This window comes from Doryrhamphus excisus, linkage group LG6, assembly GCF_037039965.1.
Source record: "Doryrhamphus excisus strain RoL-2023G ecotype Guam linkage group LG6, RoL_Dexc_Guam_v1.1, whole genome shotgun sequence".
Classification (NCBI taxonomy): Eukaryota; Metazoa; Chordata; class Actinopteri; order Syngnathiformes; family Syngnathidae; genus Doryrhamphus; species Doryrhamphus excisus.
The window spans coordinates 13,840,051-13,857,116 of NC_136362.1; the positions used below are offsets into that span (position 1 = coordinate 13,840,051).

Below are 17,066 nucleotides of genomic sequence, written 5' to 3' on the forward strand. Positions count from 1 at the left end.
GGTGCTGGAGCCTATCCCAACTGTCTTTGGGCGAGAGGCGGGGTACACCCTGGACTGGTGGCCAGCCAATCACAGGGCACATATAGACAAACAACCATTCACACTCACATTCATACCTATGGACAATTTGGAGTCACCCATTAACCTAGCATGTTTTTGGAAACCGGAGTACCCGGAGAAAACCCACGCATGCACGGGGAGAACATGCAAACTCCACACAGAGATGGCCGAGGGTGGAATTGAACTCAGGTCTCCTAGCTGTGAGGCCTGCGAGCTAACCACTCCACGCCGTGCAGCCCATTGAACATTTCAACATTTCCCCACATTTTTACTTCAATTACAATGCATTAATTTGTTGGGTGTTTGTGCATGGAATTAATCATTCCACTTTTCTATTCCTTGCATGCAAATGGTCCCATGCAATTAATAGGTTACAGCATTTAAAGGGTGAGTAAAAGCTATCTTTTCAATCTCTGCATCAAAAGCACACTTGACACTTTACTGCCCAGCCAAAGGTTGCAGCTCTGTCATTTTATAGAATTATTAAGTAAGCAATTATGATAACCCACTGTTTTAAAGATAATAGCATGATAAGGTTCTGCCAAGCTCATACTGTTGGGCTCTTGGGGTTGGGGGAAGGTCATCGGAGATCAATACTTTTTCTTACTAATGATACTTTCTTTTAACAACCTAAGTTTCAGAAAAAAAAATACAAAAAATGTATGAAAAAACAAAAATAAACATGTCATAGCAGCGCCATGTAATGACCCCTTGTAGCATTTTTTATCAAAGCTCATAAACCTATATATTGATAAAGGTTGTTTAAAGTGTCATTGGAACGATAACATTTGCACTGTAAATGCGGCTGGAAAGCGCCAGCCTCCAACAGTCACAGTGCCATGATAAGGATAGCGTCCAGCGGGCTGTGGCGTTACCACGACAAACGATCAAAAGACAGGGGATGTTGTAACGTCAGAACACGATGCTTGAAATGGGAGATTGGGGATTGGGGGGGGCGGGTTATGGTAAATGGTTATGAAATACAAAGCATGGGGATCCAGCTCTTCGTTGAAGAATCAATCAGAGGTCAAAAGTCAAACAAAAGTTGCACTTTAAAACATTTTTTGGTTGTTTTGTGATACTGAAAAGTGTTGATGATAACCGGAGAATAGGAAACGGGAACATACTGCTCAAGGCCACATCTTCCCGAAGGTGATGAAGTGAAAGTACTCATTTAATGAAGGTAAGCTAAGGGTAAACAATGGTAGGAAAGGATACTGTAAAGGATAACAAAAAGAGACATTTACAGGAAAAACTATTTAAAGGAGTAGAACGATGAGAAAGAAGGGTAAATATGGAAGTTTTCTAGGGAAAATGGGATGCAATATATTCAGAATTTCCAGTATAAGATTTGAAAATGTACGTAAAAACTTTATTAGTTGCCACAAAGTTTTCTGTCATGTTGAAGCAAAGAAAACTAGTAATAAAAAGGCATTTTGTTATTATGCTTTTTCCATTTTCTGACCTATAAATGTATTTAGAATGTTGTATTCTCGAGTTAAACTATGCCAAAGTTTTTGGCCAGCATGCTCACCTGACATGTCACCCATTCAACATGTTTGGAATGCTCTGGATCGGTGTATACTACTATACTACCATTTAAGGCAGATGGTGGTCACAGCAGATAGTGGACCATCCCCAATACAGTAAAGCTGCACATTTTAAAGCGGCCTTTTATTGTGGCCAACCTAAGGCACACCTGTGAAGTGAACCTTTTATGAATCTCGAATAACGACTGCTTAATAACACAGATTTACTATACATTTGTGAACAATGGGCCTTTTGTGTACATAGAAACAGTTTTACAGTTTCTTTGAGTCCAGCTCATGAAAAATAAAAGCAAAAACAAGTTGTGTTTATTTTTGGGGTGTATGTTCATCCATTTTGACTTCCTGTTCAAATATGTTTGCAATGGATGCATTTTGCTGCTAAATAATATTAACAGCATAAGGCTTCTCAGTGCTTTTGACACTTTGCCCTGATCAATACAATAAAGCAATCAGCACGTCAGGGGCCTTGCGTGTTTTGAGTCGAGGACTTTTTTTTTATGACTTTACAGCCGAGGTGGGGCTGCTGCTTTCAGCTCCAAACTACCCACCCACCCATAAACACCATTTTACCCCCTATTTTAACCCCATGTTGACACTTTTTAATGCAGTATAAAGGAGAGGCTGGACTTACGTTGGACATCAAATGGCTTCAAGTGCGACAAAGAAAAACAGAATTGAGACACACACAAATCTCCAAGAGTAGTACAGACAGAACACAGTTTGAACTTTGCTCAGTTCAGGCCATAAAAAAGCACAGACAATAAACAGAGTTTTGAACTGAACTGGATGACATGAAAGTGAGAGAAAGGAAAAAAAGGACCTTCAGTCAGCGGACAATCAATTCCTCCAACATGGCATCCAAAGCTTGACTGGAGCAAGAAGGTTGCTTTGTCCAGATGGACGATGAGGGTGAAAAGTGGCAGCAATACAGAAGGCCATACTGATCTGTTGAAGAAAAGAAAAGTTAATTGCGCTGGGATAAAATATGTCTTTAAGGAAGAGGTGGAAATACTGAAGTCAATATCACCTTTCAGGGGTGTTTGGAATGAAGACAATGGATGTGCTGCCACCTAGCGAAGGGCCTTCAAACTGCAGGTCCAACACTCCTATTCCATGTTTTTTTTTTTTGCTCCATCTTCTTCACCATCATCTTAACTCCTCTTCTCTCAAGGCGACTCAATAATAATTTGTCCTCCACTCGCGTACTGCGGTGGGGGGGGGTCTGTGAATTAGCGGGCGCCCCCTCCTCCCTCCCAACATGGGAGTAACGACCCCTGCGGCCCAAGTTAGAGAGCGTGCATGAAGTGCATGGCAGTCCAGGGATCCTCCCCAGGATCTAGTCGCATCCAAAGGTGAAGATAGCGCCGTCTCCGACACCCTGACAGTGGGCGTGAGGCGTCCTGACCCGAAGTGGGCGGGGGTGGGGAGTTGTCAGTCTGGATTCCAAGCCAGTCAAGTCAGTGAGAGTGATGGACTGCCTTCTGTTTTTAGCCAAGATGCAGATGTTGATGCTCAGGGTCTGTACAGGTCATTCATCATTTACTTCACCGGCTTTGCAGTTAAATGAACGAAAGTATTAAGTATAGCAGTATTGTGTGGCCTTACTTGCAACTGCTTTTTTTTATTGTCCCACAGCTTATTCGAAAAAATAAGATTAGACAGGAAAAATAACAAAAAACAACAAAGGTTGAAGAAAATGTCGCAAACAGGCATATGGTTAGCCATAAAACAATAAGGCTCATCTGTGAATTAACACTGGCAACTATTGCTAATATTTAATAAAAATATTTTGTCCAAGACACAGCTCTGAATATGATACAGTTGTACAATTGTACACTATAGCAAAATACAACCACAGTCATAAATACATTACATAAAGGTGTCAACACAGCTAAGCATCACTGTCTGTAGATATTTTGTTTATTTTTTCAAAGACGCATCAGTCCTCTCATCTCTGTCTGGTTTTACTGTTCTACCTCATTAGCATAGCCAACCTATCACACTGTGGTGCGGAGTCATTATTAAGTGTGAGCATTTTCAATTACTCCACACCTCCCAACCACGGTTGGCGCCCCACCACCTCATCCCTCCATCCCACCACCTCCCGGCTCCTCCGTGAGGCAGACACCACACAGCAGGGCAAAAAAAACAACATGCAAATTTCCCAATCAGATCTTGAAAAAACAAAATGGGGAAAAAAAAAGTTTTTACAATTTAGCAGAACAAGCTGGAAAAACAAAAGCGTTGGTTTGTAACTTTATTTCAGCTATTTTTTTTGTTTTAAAAGCACTTTGTTTTGCAATACAGACTGAACAGTTTTTCCATGATACATGTCGTACTGCATATGTCAAACATTCATGCCAAAAAGAAATATCACTGATACATTTCCAACAGGGACTAAATCAAGTAAAAAAAAATTTGATTTTGTTCTTTAAATAGTGATAACAAAGAGGACAACACTGCTGCGAAGCATTTGACTGCTTCTAGTTTGGTGTTATCAGTGGGGAAAAAAACAAGAACTCGTCATTCATTAAAAAAAAGCATTCAAGGATGCTTGTGTGTGTTAGTGTGTGCCTTGAGCAAGAAGTAAGGCAATTTCTGTTTTAATAAAAAAAAACAAAAAAACACTGATGACGTTTGACAACTAAATGACTTGGGTTTTTTTTAAGGTTTCAACAAACACAAGTGAGGATAACAGAAGAAAAAAAACAGAAGCATGGTTAGGTTTAGCAAAAACAAAAAAAACATGTGTCCACATGAATATCAAAGCTGACTTTGAGGCTACATGTTGGGTAGGCGGTGACACCGACAAATCCTATTTTCTTTGTTTGGGGCAGCAATGCAAAATAATTTATCTACAGTCCCAATCTAAGTGTTCCAGTAGATTGTAATCTCTATATTAATAAATGCTGATTTTTGAGCTGCAATACACTTAAATTAAGAAAACAATACAAGACAAACAGCACCTTTCTCTTCCCCTCCACATAGGATGTTTGCACAGTAGCAACAGGCTCTTGTACAATAATGCTGGACAATACCAATTGAAATCTAAAAAGTATAAATGTGTGCAACAAAGACTCAATGTGTGTCTGTTTGGACGCTAGTTTGGCGGCTCTGGTATGACTGATGTGCTACCTGTCTAGAGTAGACCTGCTGTGTTGCTGTTCGGCTTCGCTTCCTCTGACAGTACCGCTGACCTCTTGAGCTCATCGTGACATCTACACTATAAGAAATACTCACGGAGAACCTTGTAAGTTGCCATACTGTTATGAAGACCACTTTAAAAACAAGCTATACTTGGATGCTTCCGACATATATAAAGGATGAATAATCAACAATAAAAGTAGAATCAAGATAGGGTATACAACAAAGACGGAGCAATCAACCGCCTACTTTTTGTATCCTTTTGCTCGGTCAGTTCTGGGTGAGATTCAAGAGATCTGCCCCTTAAGTTCGTCTGTCAAGAAGCTCCTACAACAGAGAGCTTCCAAACGTCACAAGTGCAAAATAATAAAAAAAAAAAAACAAGGATGTCCATGAAGCATCTTGATAAAAAGTCCAGGTTTCTCCATGTTGTATAACAGAGTAAGACATTAGGGATGCGCTTTGGTGGCCGACAGAGGCTGGTGTTGTGTCGCAGGAAAGGTGAGGTGATACGAGTCTAATAGAGGAGGATGCGGCGCTCGATGGCCTTGCGACAGATGGGGCACTCACTCATTCGGTCGCCGCAAAGCTGGCAGGTGCCGTGGCCGCACATAAAGATCATGTTCTTGAGTCGGTCCAGGCACACTGGACACATGGTCTGCAGGTTGAGGAAGGACAGGTTGGAATTAAGACGGGGGGAAAAAGCCACAATGGTGGCTCGACTTATGTCTGCAAGGCTGGCTCACCTGCTCCTTGATGTCCTGCAACTGCTGCTGGAGCTTCTGGACATCGGCATTGACGTTGGTATTGTCTTTGTCCCTCTGCAGGGCCGGGATGTTGTTGCTAGCTGTTTTGGACACATCACAACAGCACAAAAAGGTTGATAGGAAACATGTCATGGGCTGAACATGTTAATAGATTGCATGTGCAGCCACATCAGAGGCCGCCTATGTCACTGCAATGCAGAGTCAAGCTCCAAACCTGAGTATATTACAACTATATTAGGCAGATCCATTTATAAAATATCATCAAACATCATCAAAGTACAACACAGTAAAATGCTCCATATAACTCCTCCATTCAACTGCCTGCTGAGTTTTCTATATTGGCTGGGTATTTGGTCAATATGCACTCAACAGCGCTAGTGATCCCGGATGAGCAGTTTGCTGTTTACCACTACGACATTGGTTCTGTTACTGCTGTGTTGTGCAATATACTGTATATTTTGTAGACTATAAGTATGAGCCAAAAATGCACAATGAAGAAGAAAAAACCCATATAAGTCGCAATGGACTATAAGTTACATTTTTGGGGGGGTAGCTTTTTTTTAAATAAAAAACAGCCCAAGAACAGACATTTCAACATGAATAGGTGGTACGTTAACATAACATACTAACAAGCATTTGTGTTCCGTCTTTCTCATTTGTCTTTATATGTAAGTTGATGTTTACATGATACATTTTCAGTGGTACAGGAGTGATTAGTGATAGGATTAGCAGATACTGGCACACAAGCCTAAAGCGCCCTCTCGTGGCTGTCAGTGTGAAAACAAAACATATATAAGTTGCTCTGGAGTACAAGTTGCAGGACCAGCCAAACCATGAAAAAAAGTGTGACTCATAGTTCTGGAAATATGGTGCTTGTTACAAAATACAAAATTTCCACTTTCTCACATACTACAAATAATTCTTTAAGTTAAAGAAATTAAATTGCTATACAGTTGTACCACTGTATCACAGCTTTTCAAAATATAATAATAAATGGATTCTGTTTTTTTGTTTTGCTATAGCTTATTAGTGTAAAAATGCATTTTTAAGCACATTTTATGCATTTTTTGTCCAAATTAAGCATTTTCAAGCATAAAAACGACTTTGCAAAAACTGCAAAATTTGGGGATCGGTATGTGCGGATTTGGGAGCATGCAGACTCGACGTAGCACTTTTAGTGTAGGAGGAACTTTCCTTGAGGCTACGCAGGTACGTGTGATGCACGTGCCCTCTGCTGCCAATGAGCGCACAACACACCCAACACACCGACAGCGCCCCCCCCACACACACACACAAATAAAAGCATGCAGAGAGCGCAGACCTCCGCAAAACGCCATAGTTCCCCCATATTGAATCACACCTTTGTCTTCTCAAAATTCCCCCCTTTTTATTTCACATTTTAGTAATGAAATAACATGTTCAAGACTGCTACATAATGAATACAATACAAAAATAAAAAAATATATGTTTTTATTTTTGAGCAATAAACAGCCAGTAAGATTCTTTGGCTGTCTTTGCCATGAAGAGATAATGGCAGTGTGAATACAAAAATAACATTGAATCACCATTTTTTCTGAGACTTTGGCTTTTCAAGTCTGCGGTCTTAAACTTTTGATCAGCTGATGAACAGCCTATTTCACTTTTAAGGTGAAATAAATTGCTTCCTCACATTTTCTCTCACTCCTATTTCTTCTTTTTGCATTTTGAAGCTCTACTTAGAACCTCCTTAAGATCCAACAGTGTACATTTTTGCGATTTTTCAACTGGTCTTAAAATTTTTCACCAAGAGTGTATTAGAACCTGCCCAGCATGTATGTGTCGCTGAGAAAAAAAGGGGAGGGCATTAGGGGGCCAGGGAAGAACTGTGGTCATGGCTCTGATAAGGGATGGGGTGGGGTGGGGTGGGGGGTCATGGATGCATACTTACACCAACTTAGTGCCAGATTGTTGGGCTGGAGAAGATCCTGCGATCCCCCTGCCATAGAGTTAGAGCTGCCTGCTGGGAATAACCAGTCACATTGTTATAGCAACTACCTAGTAGTTGGCCTGAGGACCCACGACTACTCACTACAGCCTCTTAAAGAGAGGTTTAGAGAGAGAATTTGAAGAAGCCAGCAGGAATTAAGAGGGAAAACAGAACCTTTAAAAGATTTTACATAATTAAGAGGCATGGCGAGGCTTAAATAAAAAAAAGCCTGCACTCACTAGCAGCAGGGAATCAGGGGAATTTCATGCACCTTGATTTTGCTTTTGCAACAGACATCAACAGTTGGTGTAGCTGGGCTTAAAGGGTGTATGTGCGCTTGAGCCTGCTTTCTCACTCCTATGTGTTTGCTAGAATTTGTATGCTGGCTCAGTGACACAACGTGGAGACAGTCGGCGTAATAAAATAAAAACATAAATTTAAAAATATGTGACCTTGCAACAGTTTCCCTTTTAACTCAACACAAAGTAGAGTATGCACTCATGAGATGTACAATGAGATATGGATTTTTTTTTTTTAAATCACAGAAAAGAGGATGGAGTCCAAACGCAAAATAGACTTACACGCTTCGTTAAAATCACTTATTACTTATAGAGCTCATATACTTTGCATATTCAGTTGCAATGTAGTAGATATAACTGTTTGCACATTAATGTCGGGAAATATCATGGAAAACATAGGCCTGTTTAGCATATGCCTTGTGGGAAGCCACATTTGTTCTAAACAAGTAAACACTTTGCACATCACTAATAGATAACAAATGGAGCATTAGTCCACATTAAAACCACCATGATTGGAATTTGCCATTAGGATGAAAATAGATGGGAAATAAACAAAAAAAGAACATGCATAAACAAGGTGGCAGCAAAGCAAAAGGGGGTAAAAGGAAGAAAAAGAAAGAAAAAGAATTAAAAGGGAACGTGTGGAAGATTCACTCACTAAGGTCATCATCATCATCATCATCATCATCATCATCATCAGCGGCATCATCCTCCATACCTTTCCCTCCGCAACAAAGCACAAAGGGGGTGCGGCGTTCCACCACAGCCCGGCACTGTACGCACTTCTTCATGAGGCTGGCACAGTCTGGGAAGAGAAAGACAGTAAAGTTAAAGCAAAACTATTCTCCTTTTTCCACTTTTCTGACCTATAAATGTTATTTGGATGTTGCATTTTTGTTAAACGATGCCAAAGTTTCAGATAATGAAGTTTGCAAATTTGGAAGGGAGCCCTGAAAGTTTGGCATGGCTCTGAATGCTCAGTTTCAGAGAGTTTTTTTTTTTTTAACACTGGCTCCCTGTTACATAGCCGGACAAAAATATGATTTTATCTCGTAACATTATTTTTTTCCCTTGTAACATTAATACTTTCTTATAATATTACATTTTTAGGAAGCTGTTTGTACTGTTGTGAACATTTCCCTCTAAATTTTACAAGCCCAGTGTGAACAGTGTTGACATGTTTGAAACTTACTCTCACAAGCGCACATGTGGCCACAGGGCTGGAACAACACGGCCGCTTTTTTGTCAGAGCACACAACACACTCCTCAATCTGTAGGTCACACAAAAGAAAACAAAATAACAACAGTTAAAGGCATGTGAATAATAAGGCGGAAACCATCTATCCATCCAATTATAGTGCAAAGGGGGAGTTAGATGCTGACCCCTATACGGATATACCCTATACGGGTCTGTACATATGTCTACACTTGGGTAAATTGAATGGGGAAACATGATGATTAGAATAGACCAGACAATGTGTTGCTTTTCCTAATACAGGAAGTATACGTGATACCTTGGTCCGAGATTGGACCTGATCTTTGCAGATAAGACACTTCTTGACACGTGGAGAGCACAGGGAGCATGTGGCAATGTGTCCACACGGCCCGAAGAGTGTGTCTCTCTTCATGTCGGAGCACACCATACACTCCTCCAACGACTCCATGTTGCTGTTCAGAGATGGGCTGCGCGTGCCCACTGGGCCACTGGAACATGGCGGTTAAAAGATAACAATGTTAGAGAGTAAGGGGGGAAAGAGCATGAAACACAGCCAATACTTTTGTTTGTCACCATCCATCTTCTATGCTGCTTATCCTTACTAGGGTGGTGGGAGTATGCTGGCCAACTTTGGAGCCAGATGAGGTGGCTCGGATATCTGGTCAAGATGCCTCCCAAAGGCCTCCCTGGGGAGGTGTTCAAGGCACATCCAATGGTTTGGAGGCCTCAGGGAAGACACAGGACACATTGGAGAGAGTATGTCTCTCAACTAGCCTGAAACGCCTCAGAATCCATCGGGAGTGTAAAGTCTGAGCTTCCCTGTTGTGGCTGCAGCCCCAGAAACCCAACGTTGGATAAGCAGTAGAAGATGGTTGGATGGCTCTTCATTATAGTTTTTTTTAACATTGATAGATTTGAAAAGACACTTTAATGTTATAAAATAAGTAAATAATGTTAATTTCAATAGCTAAAGTGAAATTTGGTTACATTTTACAGTGTAACATGTTTTATTAAACCACATGACATGTTTGTTAGTTTAGTATGAAGATATGACATTCCTGGTAAGAATGTGACTTCATTGGTGGACATTTACCTGCTCTTTTCTTTGTGGCATTTTGCTAGTGCCTTGCAGAGGCTAGGGTCAGGACACAAGTCCAGAGGGGACTGGCCTTTCTTGTTACGAATGGTCAAGTCGGCTCCGTTGGCGGCCAGGAAGCATGCGATGGATGCTGCGCTCTTCTTCTCTGCCCCCTGGGTGCCTAAGCCCATGATTAACTGGAGACAATGAAATAAACAGGAGGTGAGTGATGCGCAACACGGACGGCTTGATGCAAAAGACGTAGGTCTCCAGTTGAATCCTGTGGAGTCTGACGATCCGTGTCACATCACCAAGCAACGGTCCAATCAAAGACATGTTGTAACAAGCCTTTCCGACAGTGTAACTCCATAAACCCCACCTAAAATCTCATTATCTCAAGATCCCCCCATCTTCAGTCAGATGCCCCAGCTCGAAGTCTGATAGTGATCAGCGTGTAGCCAGCGGAGCTAATTCAATTCTCATGTCATAGAAAGAAGCACGACAGGAGAGCGACCCAACTGCACACATCTCAATTAGGCCTGCTGTTTGGCTGCTTGGTCCAGGGGAGGTGCACCAAGCGTGACGGAGGCAAGAGAAGAAGTAAGATGGAGACTGGAGGTGGCAGCTATGTTCTATCCCTGCAGGTAACTGTAGGTCTACAAACCTCTAACTCATCCCTGTAGGAAATGTTGCCCATATACATGTCGTGTTGGCCTCCCCAGGGATGAACTTGTACAAGCTGCTGCTGAAATGGTTGTACGAGTTGCTTGACTGCCTCCGTACAAGTGTCAAGCTGCAGTCTTGACTGATGAGCTAAGTAGTGTGAAAGCAGTGGTGCAAGACAGAAGGTGCTCTGAGCACATTTGTCCTTTAAAACAACAGAAAGCTCCTGTCATATTACGGATCATTGACTAGCATTTTTTCTATAGATTCATATAAACAGTAGACCATTCTTTCAAATATAGGATTTCTGGCTAGTGTGTTTACTGTAGTAAAACGCTCCTGTCATATTAAAGATCTCATACTAGTGTTTTTGCAGTAAATTCCTAAAATCAGAAAGCACCCCTGGCATGCGGAAGATCACTGACTAATGTTTATGTGCTAGATTATTAAAGCAACAACAGCAAATTACTATCATTTTCAAAATCGTTGAATAGCATTGCTGCAGTTCATTCCTCAAAACAGCAGAAAACGGATATCATGCTCAAGATATTTGACTAGTTTTATACAGTAGTTTCATAAAACAGCAGAACACTCCAGTCATATTGAAAAACTTTGACTAACAACTTTGCAGTAGATCCTTAAAAACAGCAGGGCAACCAGTCACTCAGGCATGTAGAATTTTGCACCTGATTCCTAAAAACCGCACAAAGCAACTCATATGCTGAATATGTTTGACTAGTGTTTTTGCAGTAGATTTCTACAATCCTTCATGCAAACTCTACTCACACTATATTGAAAATCTGTGACTTACATTTTCATACTAGGTGCTTAAAACTTCCTGTCCCATCAAACATCTTTGAGGCATTTTTGAAATGTGCTTCTTCTTCAAAATTGATTACTATATTCATGACAATTTGGTAAAGTTAATAACTGTTAATAACTAAAATAATAGTGAAGGGAGAAATACATCCCCTGGTCCTTGGCCTTCTGAAGCTGTAGCCCTCACAATAATTTGGTTGAATGGCACTAAAAAAGAGGAAGCATTAACGCTTTTACTGCATACCGTGTTCTTAGACGGCTCCCAGGGCTCCACTTTGGTGACATCCTGCATGTCTTGGAGCTGCCGCAACTGGGATAGCGTGTGGTGTCGCAGCGCCTCATGAAGTGGTGTGTCCCCGTCTTTGTCCTGCACTTCAAGCTTAGCTTCAGCTCGCACTAGCAGCTGTCACACGCACAAGAACAAGGAAACTTTCAACAACCATCTTTTTTTATTGTGCACTATAAAAGGCATAAAGCAGGTTTACATGTCGCTGTTGGCAACGTTGAGTGTCACCGTTTTAAGGGTTGCACTTCAAAATGGCCTTTTTATTGAGTCCACAAGATGGCAGCGTTGTAAACTCAATGCAACATTACTGAAGACATGCAGTAAGACTGCCTCCCAGATTTAGTGCATTAGTGTTGCACAAGACAGCCGCTACTACTCTGTTTGACACTGTAAAACAATGAGAAAATAATTAAAAAAAGACATCTTACTCTGACAATCTGAGTGTGCTGACGCTCCACTGCCAGGTGTAAGGCTGTCTGCTGGTTGACGTTCTGGATGTCCAAGCTGGCATTGCCCTGGGAACAAGACGTCATATACCAATGCAAAATAATGAATTATTTTAGAAACACGACTCATAAACAGACTTCCAGGATACAAAATACTTTGTATGATACAAAATTGCGCAGGCTTCCTGTGTCATGATAGAACCTTGTGTTCCTTTAACCTTGTCAATCAAGAGAAGGGCCAAAAAAAAGTCTCCAACAACATGTGATTATTATTCCCCAAATTGCAAACTCCTCAGCTGCGAAGATGTGCAGGGAAGCTAATCATTGTGATCAGGCAGCTAATTAATTCTGTAAGAAATAAGAATGCACTGGGTGGCTTGCGGGGAATCTGCAGTGCACCTTGCACAATTGCTAAACAGTAGGCTGAAGCATCGCAGCGAAACAGCCCATTGCAGAGAATTATGGGAGGGGGAGGTGAGGCTTTCCCCACTATAACCGCATGTGGGGGACATTGCAGCTATATTTCTGCCACCCACCTTAACCTACATAACCCAGTTGCTGCTTAGTCAGGTGACTTTTGCGGCAAACTCCTGTAAGTCTTCAGGGAATTAAAAAGGAGGAAGGAGACCATGAAGTCATGATTGCATGAGGAGGAGGGTATACGGCCCGGCAAGCCTTAAAGAACACCCCTGGAGGCCCCGTGAACCGTATGGATACAGTAAAAAAAAAAAATAAATTAAAAAATAAAAAAAGCCAGTTACAGCAGCTTGAAGCGGTCTACAGCTTGCTGGCTGCAGGGAGTGCAGTAGCTCTTAATGTATGGTACAGTCAAATGAGCCAGAAGTGCAGTGCTGGAATACTGCAGAATGCCTGCAAAGAGTTGTTTTTTTCTATTTACGTATAATAAGAAGTTGCATCTGTTGTCAAATATTTAAACTGGTGAGGCATGCTTGCTGTTTTTACCTGATGGACTAAGAGCTCCGCAACCTCCACATGGTTGTTAAGAGCAGCCAGGTGCAGTGCGGTGTAGCCGTCGTCCTTTTTCTCGTCTACAATCCAAGGCCTCGGCAGTTTGGAGAGTAACACACGCATTGCACTGCAGCGAGAAAAACAAAAGAACATTAGAGTGACTGATTGGGCACAGCACTAAATGGTAAAGCCATTAAAATCAACCAGACAAAAGGTCTAAATTAGTGATATCAAATGTCAAAATTAATCCGATTGCATCTAAATATCACACAGCCACAATTGAGCAAGGTGGTATAAGCCAATAAAGTTTACAAGGATTTTAGCACATCTGCTTCACAGCAAGATTCAGTAACACCAGGTGTATCCAGAGTCGGGCCCTGGGGCCATTTGTGGAAAAGTTACTGGCTCTACAGCATATTGTAAAAATGTCATTTTTGGGTATCTAATAGGGCACCTATTATGCTCACTTTTCAACCCGTTTTATTGAGTTGTGGTCTCCTATAGAGCAGCTACACACAATAACCCTTTTGTACCTATTCCAGGTGTATTTCCTTTGATGTGTGCTTCCTGCCAAAACGGCCCACCTACGGGCATGCCCACTCTGCTGTGATTGGTCACATGCCCAAAGTGCTTCATAACTATGAACCATATGAGAAAGTCCGCCCTCTGTGATGTCACAAAAGAACAGTTTTACCATGCCTTTTAAAACCAAGCGTTTTGCAATCCTCATTATCTGAAACTTTGGCATCGTCGAACATGGAAATACAACATTCTAACTACATTTAGAGGTCAGAAAGGTGGGAAAAGCATCATAGGTCTCCTTTAAATAATGTCATTCGTTTTAATTAAATATACGTATGTATATACTGAACTGAATTATGTGATGTATTTCTTTGTAACTTGATGCATGTTCAAATAATAGTTCTAATAGTTGTAATTTTAAAAGGCGACTATCTGTACGCATCCTTTGGTGGAAAAAGTTTGTTTTATGTGTAAAAGTATATTTAATCAAAGGACGAGTGGCTCTCCTAAGCATTCTTATTTACTCATGGCTATTACTCCTCGCTGTCTGATGACAAAAGATTTCCCCCAATAATGAACTGTTTTATGGGGAAGTATTTCATTTAAAAAAGAACATCACAAAGACCAACAGAGCACCAGAAACATTAATCATCCATCTATGCTGTACAAACACTTTTCACACCATCCAAACTAATCACATCTGTCAGGTTTTCAAAAAAAAAAAAAGGAGGAAGCCATTTTCGCTTTGTGAACCACAAAAGTCTCTCTCGTTGGGAGGCAAAAATGGTAATCACACAAGAATTCACTTCAGTATCTTCTCTTGGGAGAAACACAAAGGGGGTGGAGGAGGACAACCATGTTGTATATACACTGTTGTTTAAATTAAGTGCTCTGATGTGGTATAAAGGGAGCCGGTTATTTCTGCTCCACTGAAGGTCATTTGGAGGGTGCAAGCTGCAAAGAAAGACAGCAAAATGAAGGAAGAGTCCGAGGTCGCATCACTGACGTGCAGTAATAACTGTAGTAGATATACAATCACCTGAAGTTTATATTGTTCTTGCATTACAATTACAATAATATAATAATACCCCCCACCCACATCACAGGAATTGGGAATAAATAAAGATTAAACAAGAATGGAAGGCATCCCTAAATAGAGTGGAGGGTGCATAAACTGATGACATGCAATGTGATCAATTAGCAAAAATATGGTAAGGAATTGGAAACAAAAAAAATGCAGCCTCATCTCTGAGCCTGGCTCTCATCTCTGGTTAGGGACATGCTGTGTCTTCAATAAGCATTTTAGCATTAAAGCAGCAATGCAGGAGGAACACTTCTGACCTTGATTAATCCTGAAGAATCATGTGGGGCATTTTTTTCAACTGCAACAAAAGAGGATGTATGGGGATTTTTATATTATATTATATAGATTTAATATTTTAATTTATGTGGGTACTAGAGTGTTTATGTCCATAAACAGGACACTGAGGGCCATAAGAAGAGGACATGGGGACATGAGGACAATCAATGAAAAATGAAGGGGGAAAAAAAAGAAGAGGGTGACGTATTCGCAAAGGTAATCAAGGGTGGTCCTCGTGAGGGTTTTGCAACTGTTTCTGACGTGTTTGTGGGGAAAAAAAGAGCTTCATCAGCACAGCCTCTTGAGGGAGCCAGAGGAGGAAGCGGACAGTGAGGCAGGGGGGCCGGCACCAGGATTTCCATGCGGACAGAGATGTGTAGCTTCTGTACTACTGCAGTGAATAACGGTGCAGCACTGCACAGCAACCTCCCTCTCGCTCACTCTCAATGCACAGAGACTTTACGTACCTGCATTGCTTGCAGCTACTCAATGCAGACCGTGGTGGGGGTGGGGGTGGGGGTGGGGATGCGATAGCAATCGTAATCGCACCCCTCCTGCCTCATCTGTCATTCATAATGTGTCGCCACTGTTACAGATAACTATTTGCTTGCGTACTGTAGATTTAACCTCTCGTAGGAGCAGGGGACTTTCTGAGTAATACAATCCACCTCACCCCCACTGGGAAGGACCTTCTTACACAGGACTTAGACAAGCAAATTATCAAAGAAAAGACCCTGTCACACTAGATTCTCGCTCAAAGCTATAACATAAAAGCGGTACATTACATGTCTTTAGCCTACATCAGGGTTTACCAAACTGCTTAAATGCAAGACCAAAATTGAAAATAGGGACCCAGACTGGCTAAAATAAACACTGTCACTATCACATCAACTTATATTGTACACATTGGCACTGTAAAGGGAAAGTCAGGACAATTCCAAGGGCCCATGACTGACAGGGGCCCCAGTAAATAGGTAAATAACTGGGATGGCATTTAATATTGGCCACAGATAATTATCAGCCGATATCACCCAAAAAATCTGATATCGGGTGATATCACAATGAGTTCACAATGAGCTGACCAGCTGCTTTGAAATCGCAAGTGGTTAATATTCCACGTCCCATCTTACTCACGATATCTTAAAGAAAGTACTAACATCACACAGCAATGTTATAAAATAAACAGACAAGTAACAGACAACAAATAATACAAAATAACCAACAACTATGTAAGCCCTAAACATGTAAATGCAATTTACAACATTGGCCGGCGACAGCGGTGGCGCCTCCCACAGTGGGCGACGTACTCCTCCAGCTGTACAGTGTGGTTCTCCCCACCTCGTGGACACACTGCAGCATAGTGTATCCACAGGTTGCCATTAGAAATACACAAACTCGCCAATGCCTATCGTGTACACACATCTGTAAATAGTTTAAACTAGGGCTGTCAATCAATTAAAATATTTAATAGTGATTAATCACATTCTGTCCACAAGTTAACTTGTCATTATTCACATTTAATCGCAGATAGAGCTTCATGACTGCCATCCAGACACTTATTTTGTGTTGGCACACTTATTTTGAAAGACCTCAAATTCAAACTACACTTTGTGTGTGTTTTCATTACAGTAAATGGAACTGGCTATAAATTATAAACATAAAACCACCGCAGAGTGAATTAAAAAACATACTGACCAAAGATGTCTATGCTTTTCATAATTACAAATTAAATTGAATAGAAATTGGAATAGAAGGACGAGTGGTCATGGCTTTACATTACATATGAAAAATATGAGAAGAATGTTGTGCATCTACAACTTCACAGTACCAGGGCTTAGCATGGGATCATTCTTGTGTGGGGCACATGTTCGGAGCAGGAAGAGGGCGGGATATAATGCTTGCAATGCAGTTAAGGCCCTCA

The 17,066-nt window shown here is 41.2% G+C and overlaps 1 protein-coding gene across 6 annotated transcripts in view; it reads right to left on the minus strand.

The window, feature by feature from the left end:
- Positions 1-3,854: 3,854 nt before the first annotated feature.
- mib1 (MIB E3 ubiquitin protein ligase 1) overlaps positions 3,855-17,066 on the minus strand; it is a 49,159-nt gene continuing 35,947 nt past the window's right edge. The window contains exons 13-22 of one of the 6 annotated variants that reach the window (XM_058066445.2): positions 13,258-13,390; positions 12,277-12,363; positions 11,807-11,965; positions 10,096-10,277; positions 9,301-9,490; positions 8,979-9,057; positions 8,505-8,591; positions 7,449-7,517; positions 5,501-5,601; positions 3,855-5,412 (exon numbers count right to left, since the gene is read on the minus strand). In XM_058066445.2, coding sequence (XP_057922428.1) covers positions 5,272-5,412; positions 5,501-5,601; positions 7,449-7,517; positions 8,505-8,591; positions 8,979-9,057; positions 9,301-9,490; positions 10,096-10,277; positions 11,807-11,965; positions 12,277-12,363; positions 13,258-13,390 — 1,228 coding nt within the window. In that variant the 3' untranslated portion in view covers positions 3,855-5,271. Of the gene's footprint in view, positions 5,413-5,500; positions 5,602-7,448; positions 8,252-8,444; positions 8,592-8,978; positions 9,058-9,300; positions 9,491-10,095; positions 10,278-11,806; positions 11,966-12,276; positions 12,364-13,257; positions 13,391-17,066 lie in introns of those variants that run through there. The other 5 variants (XM_058066444.2, XM_058066443.2, XM_058066442.2 and 2 more) reach the window with 5 other exon arrangements.